The sequence below is a fragment of the Carettochelys insculpta genome, chromosome 14 (genome assembly GCF_033958435.1).
Source record: "Carettochelys insculpta isolate YL-2023 chromosome 14, ASM3395843v1, whole genome shotgun sequence".
Classification (NCBI taxonomy): domain Eukaryota; kingdom Metazoa; phylum Chordata; order Testudines; family Carettochelyidae; genus Carettochelys; species Carettochelys insculpta.
The window spans coordinates 34906063-34918589 of NC_134150.1; the positions used below are offsets into that span (position 1 = coordinate 34906063).

Below are 12527 nucleotides of genomic sequence, written 5' to 3' on the forward strand. Positions count from 1 at the left end.
CAAAACCAAACAAAACCAACAGGAATTTAATAAGAAAGTAAAAGATTAATTGTCCTGGTTTGAGTCAGGCATGATGGAATAGTAAGAGCTCATTCTTATAGAGAGCTTTTCATCCATAGAAGGTAAAGCATTTTACAAGCAGCCAGTATTGTTATCTCTGTTACACTTCTGGGAAAGGCGCAGGTGACAGAGGGGAAGAAAACTGTCTGAGCTCACCCCATGACAGACAAGATCCAGTAACAGAACGTTAGAGTGCATGAGTCCTGGTCTATTATATCGGGGATTCCTTACACACAACTCTGCCAATGCACTTCAGTAGCACCAAGACACTTCTGAGCACCAAAAATGGGCTGAATGTATGTTTTGGGATTTGCAGAATGAGACTCCAGAACTTGTGTTCATTGGTGACCAATCCCTTGAGCACAGGTCTCTGGGGGGTGGTGGGGAAGCTGGTAATATCACCAACACCTACTGTCCTCTGGCTGTTTGGCTTTGTTTCAAATGACAAAACCTCGTGGAAAAACCACCAGACATATATTCTAGTACACCACTAGACACAGATTACACAATGTTCTAATAAGATACAGACCTTGTCCATTATGTAAAAAAATAATTGAAGTATGAGGACAAAATCAAGTTGGGGGCATTTTACTGACTTACCATGGCAGTACATCAAAGAAGAATTTGACCTTTTATGTTTTAATACACAGTGGCTGTGTCTACACTAGCCCAAATCTTCGAAATGGCCGTGGGTGCCTTATTAGCATGCTGGCAGCTGCGGCTCTTCGAAATTGCCGCTTTTCGCTGCCGCCCGGGGATCCTTTTCGAAAGGACCCGACCAACTTCGAAATCACCTTATTCCTATGAGCTGATAGGAATAAGGGTATTTCAAAATTGGCAGGGTCCTTTCGAAAAGGAGCCCTGTTGGGACGAGCTGTGCGGAAGCAAAAATAGGCAATTTTGAAGAGCCGTGGCTGCCGGCATGCTAATGAGGTGCTGAATATGCATTTCAGCGCCTTATTAGTAATCTTCGAAATGGCCATTTGCATGGCCATTTTGAAGATTTGGGCTAGTGTAGACGTAGCCAGTATGAGCTATACCCATCCAGCTCTGCAGATATTAATCAGCTATCAGAGTAATGTCCCAGATGACACTACCTTGTGTAAATTGTCAGGATACCAGACATGCACCCTTATGTCCCTCCCCAGAAGCCCAGTTCACATGGACAAGTTGAGAGGATGCACAAAAGTCAAGAATTTTGAATGCCAAGTCATACAATGTGAAATTCAGTCAGAACTCTGCACCTTGATATGAGCCATATAACTTGTTGACTAAGGTAGTTCTTGCCCATGTGAAGAAGTCCTTATAGGTGTATATATCCCGAAACCCATCTGTAAAGCTGCTTTCAATATGTTTGTTGAGGTAGTAGGAATTGGGATCTCTTTGTCCATAGGCAACCAACAGTAGCATCCATAAAAATCCTAAGTAAGCTGGAAAGAACAGTAAATATACTTTTAGGTTAGAACTGATATCTGTCCAGCACAGAGAAACATGACAATTATTGCTACTATCATTTGATAATAGGCTAAGAAGATGTCTGGCAAAATTTCTGTCTCTGGACTACATCAGATCATTGCTGAATTTAAATGGGTTGGCTTATGCTGTTCTGTTTTTCTCACATGACATCAATTAAAAGCTGAGCAGGGTTCAAGAAAAGAACAGGCAAATGATAGGATGACACCAGTAACTCAGGCTGTAGAAGGGAACTCAGCCTCAAATATGCTCTTAGTGGAAGAGAAGTCAAGGTGACTTCTTTTCATTGACATCAGAGGAAGCAAGAATGGCATCTAGGATATTAACTATGGGTAATTCTTGCTCACAGGAAGGAGCAAACCTACCTCCCCCAGCTACAAGTCTCCATTCTTGCTCTTTCTCTGCCTTCATAAATTCTCACACTCCTCTGGCCTGTTCTCTTAAAATACAAGTAAGCCCTGTTTGCCCCTTCCTCATAACCCCTCCACCCTCCACCATTTAGCTCCACTGGCACCTCCAGCTATTATCCCATTATTGCTTCCGTCTTTCCACCTGCACTATTTACAGTGCATATATCCAACAGGCAAGCCTGTGTAAAGCCGTCCCTTTCCCACCCAAGGAGCCCACCAGGCTGATATTAATGCTGATTTGCAAACGCATGGAAGAGCTTTGTCACTAAAACAAGATCATCTGCAGGCAGATTGCCGACCCAATATTTCTCTGATTAAAGCAAAGGCTTTCTGCTCCTTGATGTGATTGTTCTTCATTCTCTCAATGTCTGTGGCAGGGGGTGGCTGGTAAATGTTGCTTCTGCTGTCCCTTCGAGCTCCAAAGAGAGGGTTTGAGTCACCTGTGTGCAAAATAGATAAAAGGCCAGGTATGAGCAGCACCCCCAAGCCCTGCTTTTCATTGCTGTGGGGCCCCAGCTATTCCGGGGGGATAATTCTAGTGAGACAGGTTTTTTCAGCCAGGAGGGTGAAGTCAAGCAACCAGGAGCTGGGTCAATAGGCTAGTTCCAGGGCCTGTGGAGATGTAAGGCTGAGGATCAGTGGTGCTGGGAAACTAACTGATCCAACGCTGCAAACATGCTGCTACTTCTGCAGTAAAGTGCCCAGTTAGAAAGCATCTGATTTTCCCTTGCGACTCCCACTGTTCAAATGTGGATGGCAGCTCACAAACACAAGGCTGCAGGCTCTGGCCACAACCCAGTAGTGCAAAAGTCTCTTCTCCGCTCCTAGGGGTCTCAGACCAGCTCTGAGAGGCACGAAATGGTGCCCCACTCTAACGGATCCAATCCCCAGCAGTGCGGGAGGGGAAGGGAGAAAAGTCAGCAAAAACAGGGAGAAGGAGAAAAAATAAAAAATGGCAAAAATAAGAAGTGACAAATAGGACCAAAGGGAGGGGAGAAAGAGAAGGACCAGAAAGGAAATAGCACTAGCAAACATGTGGCTCCTCCATCTGCAGCCTGCACCATCCCACAGCAGTAGGGGACTGGCAGCATGTCCCCCATGTGCCCTGTATGCAGGGCAGCAAGAATGCATGGCAGGTGCTCATGGAGTATGTGGGGCATGGATTAGCAGCAGGGCCAGAGGCTTCAAAGAGAACTGGGCAAGTCAGGGCCTTGGTTCCAGGCCAGCCGCTTTCAGCGCAAGCTAGCAGATTGTGCCATTGCACTCCTTGTGTGCACTCCTGCAGTGCCCCTGGTCCCTGCTGTTGGAATGCCTCTGCCAGCTGTGTTCCCCCACACCCATCTCATACGGCAGTGAATGATAAAGCCACATGGGGCTGGTGCACATTGTTATAGTCCTATCAGTGTTCACTGAGCCAAGACTATTGTTACCCACCGAGGACATGCCCCACAGCATGTGTACATCCGGTACATACATGCAGACACTTATGTGATATGTTTACACATATATAATTAACCCTAGCAGTAAAGGCTGAACATCCCAAAAGCAGAAAATAATGGAGACTTACCGACTAGCTAGCACAAGGAACCCAGGGGTTTTAGCTCAAAACAAACTACAAATATAAAGTACTATAAATAATTTAACACCGTCTGGGTTGTGAGAAGGGGAAAAAGAAGATTCAGATGAAGAGAAAGATAAAAATAGATCCCAACTCAGTGGGGAATGGCCTGTGTGTGGCATGCAGGGCTGATCACAGGCAGGAGGATTTACACTTCAGAAAGATACAGGGAAGTCTGGCAGAGATCCAGTCCACTGCCAGAAATTGACGTACCCTTTGTGAGAGGGTTGGTGCAAATGCTACAGCAAAACGCTATTTCCCAGGTGAGAGCAGTTTCCTCTACCTACCGAACTCCCCTTTCCACCTGGAGAATAAATGAAATCAGTCCTAGAACTTGCTGGCCTTTTAAGATCAGGGTGAAAGAAAAGAGAAAATCAAACACAAAACTGCTCTCTCTGGGGATGCAGCACCATTTCCTTGATTCTACCAGTCTGGCAGAACAAAAACTGCTTACTGGATAACTTTGTAATGGGGTATATTGGGGAGGGAGTGTGATAGAGCCTATAAACCTCACTCAGTGATGAAGGGGCTATAGGGTTACTGTGGGCATGGCTGGCCCCACCCCATCAGCCCTGTCAATCATATTTAAGAATGGAATAAGGGCTTAAAATGGGAAGTTCCCAGCAGGTGCTGAGAAGCTCTGGGAGAGAGTCCAGGGTGGCCTATAGCTTGTAGAGGAGACTCCAGGAAGATTTTTGGGGTCTGCCTTTGAAAAGGCTATTTACCAGCCCCACCCCTGATGTTTACAGGGAGACAGTGAACCTGGTATATTGGTGGAGTCAGATAGATCCAGCAAGCCAATTAAACAGCCAATACCTTGTTCCCTTTGGGACTGGAGAATCTGAGAGAAGCCAAAGGGACTAGGGGAGTGGGAACTAAGAGCCCCATCCACACAAACAGATTAGGTAACCCAATTTGTGTCCAGTAGGAGATGCCTGTAAGCAACCTGAGAACTGTGGCAGCGAGTGTAGTACCCTGCACTTTCTGGAGAATGGAGCTCCTGTTGACTACATAACATTTAAATACACTAGTTAAATAAAGTTTAGTGGGTTGACATGAGCTAGTAGTTGCATTATGGGAACTGCAGCATATCAATTGCACTGTGGATGGAACAGCAGCTGAGAAGTGAAAGCAACAGTTTAAGGAGTTACAAACAATGGCAAAGAAGAATATGGAGGGAACTTTCTTAAGCTTGAAGCTGAGTTCTATTGATACTAAAATCTAGTGAAAAGTGTAGCATATCACACTGTGCTAAATTTATGCATTTTCATTAAGTTGTGCAGTTGCAGAGTTATTTGCAAAACAGCACGATGTGCACACAGGGCAGTTAGCACAGCACTAATGTAAATTGCATTGTGTTCAGGAATGGAAAGTTGTGTGCATTCCCTGTACAGTCTTTTTTCCAAACACAATTTTGTTTTGGGTATTTTTGATGAGAGTTGACTCATTTAAATTAACGTCTCCATATTTGCATCCCTCTGAAACTCTACTCTGTTACTCTAGTTCTTATGTTTTCAGCTAGTCTGCCAAATATTATTCTCTTCTTTTAAATTCTGTTCTTTGAACACTGAAACACAGTTGCTGAAGTTTGTGGCATGCATGTGAGAATGTGGACGGCCACTGCAAGCAGCAATAGCAGTAGGACCTATTCACTTGGTCTACTACTACTGAGAACGAGACCAATGGTTCATTCCCACTGCTGACAGGGGACAGAGCTACTGATGGTTGGGAAGAAGGATCAAACATTGGACTCCTGAAAGTAAACAAGTTCTGAATGATAGAATTATCCCCATCTTGTTCCCAGAGCAATCTCACAGCAGCACTAGGTCAAAGGTGTGTGTGTTGAGATACAGAAAAAATGCACATGGGGGCAGGTAGTTTATTCTTTTGATCTAAAACTTTTACTTTGTTTTTCTGGTTTTGTGGCCTCCATGTTTTGTGCTGCATAGGGTCTCTTCCTCAGTAGATTTCTGATCGGGTTGAATGCTCTCCTTGTCATTGTGCCTGCAGCAGCTTTTCTGTACTCGTATAGATTGTTACGCTCTAACAATGCCAAAGGGCCCTAAACCTACTCTAATGGGGCACCTGAGAATTCCTCAAGCATGGGGGGGGATCCCCAGTTAGCAGAGCCAATGTAGTTGCTCCCCTCACACCCCCACAATCTAGAGGGCATTTTAGAAATATGCTTGGGGGAAATGATGAACCTAGAGCCCCTGGGCACTCCTTGGATCCCTTCCTGTGTTGGATTAGCTGGTGTAAATTAGAGCAGTGGGCCCAGGGATCAGGAGCAGGCAAAGCTTACAGACAGTGGTCACCTTTGTCGTCCCTGACCATATGCATGAATATAGCACTTCAAAGTCTCAGAAAAGACATTTCACATTCATTCATTAGTCCCTACATGTTTTGCATCTGACACACAATTACCCGGTGTGGACAGAGGGCCTTCAATGGCAGTGTTTTCCTCATCTTCATGCTCCACCTTCTTCAGAACCAGAGCAAAGAAAGCAGCAAATCCCAGCACCTGAAAGACATTTACTATTTGTTCAGAATTCTGCAAGGAGTGGTCTAGACCTTGCCTTAAACAGTCAGCTCTGATCCATGCACTGCAGACTGGGGAGGAGAATTTTGCCTTCTAATTTGCTCTACAAACACAAGATAATTCCATGAACAAGAAATCAGAAAGTGAATGGAACCCAAACTGCTGAACAAACCCCACTCTGGCCACACCTCTCCAAATGGGGAGATTCCATCAGCTTGGAAGCTATAAAATAAGGTGAAGCTAATGCCTAGGAACAAGATTCCTGCCTGGAGGAATTAACACGACATTATAACTCAACTGTAACTGAACCCCTTTCTTATTTGATCTCTTTTATAGGAGTTCTGTCTAGCAGTCCTTTGGAAAGCAAAACTCAGATTCACTTCATTGGGAGTGATGTGTCTGAGAGGGCTGTAGGATCCCTACCCAGTGTTTTGTCCTGATAGTGACCTTACTTTTAAGGGCTGTGTGATGAAGAGACTTTCAAAGAAGGAGATGGCCATAGAGATCAGCCACTTGATAGAGTTTTCCTTGCCATAATGTAGCCCATAAAGCATGGTGAAGAATCCAGACACGCCACTGGTGGCCACTATGAGGAACCAGCCAATGAAGACAAACCACCAGGGCAAGCATTTGAAAGAGGAACTTTTCTTGCCATCCTCAGAGCAACTTGGAGTAGGGGAGCACCTGGAAAGTCAACCACAGTGACAAAGTCAATTTACTGATGAGATGGAAGCAAACCACAACATCAAACTCTGGAGTTATCAGGCATAAAAACACCTTTTATGAAAGTTACAGTTTAAAAACTATTAACTATTTTCAATGTATTTTAAGAAATATGATATAAATAAGTAGGTAGTGGAGAATACAGGCACACATTCACAGGTATACAGATACAAATAGGTGCACTAATATAAGATCAAAGCACAATTTACTGGCTTTATTTCTAAAAAAACAGCGTAATAGGGTTTCTAAAGTATGTGCTGGCAGACCACCACTTACAATGTGGCTGTTGGATGCTCTTATTAACAAGGGCTTAGAGACCCTGAAGACCAGCATCACTATATGAAATGCTGAATACTTCCTACTTAAAAATCAGATTTTTCTGGCCTATTTTTGCCTCTTGTGTTTGCTAACAGATTCCCATAAACCCATTCTTTTACAGATCCTGGAGCACTTTGGAGCGCAGAAATTGCCCTCAGCTCTTTATTATAATGTTTTAGTGCATTGGAACTTTTGGTGTTTGAGGCGTAAATGACAGAGTGACAAGTTGCCACTACTATTCCAGTGTGCAGTATTCATTCCACTGAAATTCCCTGGCTGCTTTTCAGAGTGTTTATACAATTATCAAACAGCCATCTGATAGCAATTACTTTCCGTCCCCACCAGTTTGGTCTGGATTTCAACCAATGACCCACATCTACACATGCCAAGGATGAGGCTGAGTGTTACCTATCACTGATGGATCCAGAAGAGGAGAGAGAACTTTCTAGGAGGCCCTTCATGTGTTGGACCTGCCTAACTGCTTGGATGTAACTCTGAGCCTTCTGGAATTTCTGAGGTCCCAGTAATTCCAACTCCATTTCTACATGCTGGAGTTGCACGTACAAGTAGCGGTTGTAGTCATTGTGTTTCAGCTTTTCACCCATTTCTTTTTCTGGAGATGGGCTTCTCGTTTTTTCTCCAAGGAAATGCAGGAGGGGTAAAAGAGAAATAAACATGCAATAAACGTTACAGAATCTGGGCCTAGGAATGCAAACTCTTCAGGGCAGGGAATTACGCTGAAGCTGATGTGCACATCTCTGGTGACTGCAAGTACTAATAATGTAGCTTTCATAACTTATACAACCAGAGTTGCAGTACCATTTGCCTCACACTTGGCAAATAACATTTTGTGACAATGGCCTCAGAATTTCAATAAATGAGTTCAAAAAGATCAAACACCCTTGATCATAGGCTATCTGTAGTACAGTCTGTAACTGCATAAATAGTTTAAAAGCGCTAACAGCAAGCTGGTATTGCAATCAGTGGGCCCACTTACAGATTAAGATAATTTTCAACAGACGCCTGGTGGCAGAGTCGAGCCCTGAGTTGGAATTGGAGAGCACAGTCAGCACAGGGAAAGAAAGGATGAGGGAAAGGACAACATGATTAAGGATTTACTGACATAAGGGTCTAGAATTCTGTGTGGATACTGACTCCTAAATGCTAAAAAGCCTGCATTGATTTGTAAAGTAGGACAGCTGATTGCAAAGGAAACAGGCCAGTTTCACGGAACTTTCCTTAATTCAAATAAATTACGAGAGTGGTCCTCATATCTAGTGATTGCAGCAGCTTCACTTTCAGGGATTTCATTTTGTTAGCTTCCAACTTACCTTGTATATCTACAGACCCCAGTGTGATGATAATAGGATCATCCTTCTTTTTACTCTCATCATAAAACTCTTGCCCAGCTCTGTTCTGCTGGCAGATGATGTCCTCAACTAAGGCCAACAATGTGTTGATGTCAGTGGATTTTCCGAGGTCTGTTTCTGAGGAGGGTAGCGGACTCTTCAGGATTTTAAACAGTGAGTTGGCAATTCTCCTAATATCCTGGAAGATGAAGCAATAGCTTGGCAGTCACTTTGTGGCTCTGGTTACTTGTAGTTTCAAACCTGTAGTTTGCAACCATGGTAAGCTTCAGTGGTACACATCATCTACAGTGGGAGTTTGCACTGATTCTATAGCTACGGTGGTGTACCAACGTGGATAAGACCTTAGACGGTCACAAGGTTAGACATTCTTAGGGCAGGTTTATGTCCAACAATGTAAGCTTGCAGTATGTGAAAATATACATTATTCACCTGGGCTGTGGATTTTATTCTATTCTAGTCTATGCAGGTTCTGGTACCACAATCATCATGATAGGACTGGAGCGCCTTTCAGCTGTGCATTAAGCATCGTGACTAGACATATGACTTGTATTGTCAATTTAGTTGTACCATAGGGACAAATGTTATCCTAGATTGTGATCATACAACACAATGCTATTGGTCACTCACAACATATCCAGAATGCTGAATATCTGCGTAGGGAGGTACATGAACTCAGCAAGAGTCCCCTGCATGGAGAATTTGACCCTGACAATGGTAAACCTAGCTAAGTACCTCTCTTTCTTTAACCTCATTCCTGAGAATCTAGAGGACCTCTGGCAAAGAGCCACCCCTCAGTGAAAGTTTGGCATATTACTTAAGGAATTATGAAGCACATCTGGTACAGGACAAAATAGTTCTTTCTTACCCCACATAGAATCACAGAATTCTAGAACTGGAAGGAACCTCAAGAGGTCATCTGTTCTAGTCCTCTGCACTTGTAGCAGAACCAACCACCATCTAGGTCATCCCTGACAGGTTTGTCTCACTTGCTCTTAAAAATCTCTAATGATGGAGATTCCACAGCCACCAGACAATTTATTCCAGTGCATAACCTCCTTGACAGTCTGGAACTTTTTCCTAAAGTCCCACTTAAACCTCCCTTGCTGCAATTTAAGCCCATTGCTTCTTGTCCTGTCAACAGAGGTTAAAGAGTATAATTTTTCTCCCTCTTCCTTGTAACAACCTTTATGTAACAACAAAACTGTGAGTTCGTTCAGATCCATATACCCACCAGCAGGGGGCAGGGCAGGGCATTTTGTACACCCCCATGGCAGATCAATGCTCTCAGCCATTGCTCAGTAACAGTGTACAAAGGGACTTGCCTTTATCACAGCCTCTGGGGTGAGCGTAACACTTTGGATTGCCTGAGGAGAGGGCAGGTTGGGAGACACTCGGCCGCATTTCCCTGGTTTCTTGTCCTTTTGCTCCTTAGTCACCTGAGGGCGGATGTTCCTGAAGATCTGCACAATGAGTAGGTTGATGGGGAACATCAGGAGGGAGCTCTCGAAGCCAATCATCACTTCCTGCCACGTGAACTCAATCTTGCCTGCCATGGTCAGCCAGAGAGGAAGGACAAAAATAGCCTCAGAGCAAAGGAAAAAATACAGACTTACAGCTCCTCCATGGTGGCAAAACCTTGCCGCTGAGCAATCCCACACTGAAATGCCTTCCTGGCTCCTTGTACCTCCCACCCAGCCCAAAGAGCCACTCGGTTAATTACCTAAGTCCATTTTCTGCTCTGCTGGGTCCTTCGGCACCCCCCAGAACATGATGCTGGTTAGCATGGTGCAGAGCAGCAGGGAGAAGCAGCACGATACTCTCTGGGCTCGTGTGAAGGCACTTCGGGGAGAGCGGTTGAAAATTGAGTACCAGATGTGCCCATCCTGGAAACCCTTGGAGGTCTTCATGAAAAACAGGTTACTGGGAAGAAGAAAGGGGAAGCAAGAAAGTGCTTAGAAATGCGACGGGGAAATAGAGCTCAGTTTGGAGCCCTGCCCTGGCTGGCTCCGCTAAGTGCTCCCACAATGCAGATAATAATAATGAGATGACTCTCAACTGGATTCTCACTGTTTGCATGGGGTGAGGTGGTCTTGTTAGCACTGGGTACAGCTGGGCCCCTAAAATGCATGCACGAGACGAATTCCTTTCACAGAGGCCTAAAAGGTATCTCCTGGGGCCCTGTCTCTGTAACTGCAGGGTGAGAACCAAAAACAATTCCTATTAAACTCTCAGGGAAGGTATATGGTAAAGTGGATCTGGTGCTGGAGTTTGTATTGGCTACTTCCATCATTCTTCCTCCCATCTTCCCAAGGTTGTCAGAGCAGTAATAACACAGTGTAACAGGGAGGCGCAGCTAAGCAGTCCTCACGCTAGGGCTATGTGTAGACTGCAGGTCTCTGTCGACAAAGCTTCTGTCAACAGAAGTTTTCTTGACAGAGTGCGCATCCAGACTGCAGATCTCTTGGTAGAGATCTGCCGGTCAGGAGCATTATGTCGACATCCCTGCACACCTCGTTCCACGAGGAAGAAGGGATGTCTTGACAAAGGGGCTTTGCCAACATTTGGCCCTGTGTGGATGAGCTAAACATTGGAAAAGCCTCTTCTGACAGAACTTTTGGCAAAAGATACGCAAATGCAGTGCACGATTTCCATGTATTTTGTTGACAGTTCTTGGCACTCTAGGCACAGCCTAGCTCTCGTCCAAAGTCCCCTGAAGTCAAGGCTGAGACCCTCACTGATGGTAATGGGCTCGGGGCAAGGACCTCTTGGCATCACTTCTTTTTCAAATACATTGCTGCAATTAGCCACCAGGAGTGCAAAGCAGAAGTTACCTGAACTGCTTCATGTCGTGCTCAGTAGCAACTGGGAACACTTTGTCTAGGACACACTCTCCAACATCAATGGCTAGCCAAGAGTTACAGAGGAAATACCATTTCTGATCCTGAGCCAGGTCATGGACCAGCACGCGATTCACATACCTGTGCCATAAAAATAAAGAGCTAATTCATAACGGGAAGATGCTGTAGCATTCAGGTCATGAAAGAGCAATTCACTGAGAGTTTGGGTGTCAGACTCTATCCTTTAGCCTCTCTGTGTACACAGCACAGTTGTTTTGAAATAACAGCCATTATTTTGAAATAACAATCCTAGCATCTACACAATGCAATTGCTATTTTAAAATAAGTTCAAAATAGTGGTTGACTTATTTTGAAATTAGTAAACCTCATTCTGACTGTGTCTACACTACAAAAATAACTTTGCAGTTGCTTACTTCGAAGTAAGCAACTTCTAAGTTAAGCATCTACAATAGCATCTACACATACCCTATTTTGAAGTGAAACTTCAAAGTAGGGCATTACTCCATTCCCAGCAATAAAATAAGGACTTTGAAGTTGGGGAAATGTCTGTAGACTCTCTGCTGGCTACTTTGAAGCAGTGCTTAACTTCGAAGTTAACTTCGAAGGTAGTTCCTAGTGTAGATGCACTTTCTATGAGGAATAGTGCCTATTTCAAAATAATTATTTCACAATAGCTGTGTCTACACGTGCACGCTACTTCGAAGTAGGGGCACTAACTTTGAAATAGCGCCCGTCGCGGCTACACGCATCGGGCGCTATTTCGAAGTTAACTTCGACATTAGGCGGCGAGACGTCGAAGTCGCTAACCCCATGAGGGGATCGGAATAGCGCCCTACTTCGACGTTCAACGTCGAAGTAGGGACCGTGTAGACGATCCGCGTCCCGCAACGTCGAAATTGCCGGGTCCTCCATGGCGGCCATCAGCTGGGGGGTTGAGAGATGCTCTCTCTCCAGCCCCTGCGGGGCTCTATGGTCACCGTGGGCAGCAGCCCTTAGCCCAGGGCTTCTGGCTGCTGCTGCGGCAGCTGGGGATCCATGCTGCAGGCACAGGGTCTGCAACCAGTTGTCGGCTCTGTGGATCTTGTGTTGTTTAGTGCAACTGTGTCTGGGAGGGGCCCTTTAAGGGAGCGGCTTGCTGTTGAGTCCGCCCTGTGACCC

General features: G+C 44.9%; 1 protein-coding gene across 1 annotated transcript in view; it reads right to left on the reverse strand.

Annotated features, from left to right (window-relative positions):
- LOC142020892 (polycystin-1-like protein 2) overlaps positions 1-12527 on the reverse strand; it is an 82111-nt gene that overhangs the window by 11573 nt on the left and 58011 nt on the right. Inside the window, 9 exon segments of the mRNA XM_075009133.1 lie at positions 1305-1490; positions 2243-2383; positions 5986-6082; positions 6553-6784; positions 7550-7778; positions 8473-8689; positions 9834-10057; positions 10232-10431; positions 11343-11489. Of these exon segments, the coding sequence (XP_074865234.1) occupies positions 1305-1490; positions 2243-2383; positions 5986-6082; positions 6553-6784; positions 7550-7778; positions 8473-8689; positions 9834-10057; positions 10232-10431; positions 11343-11489 (1673 nt within the window).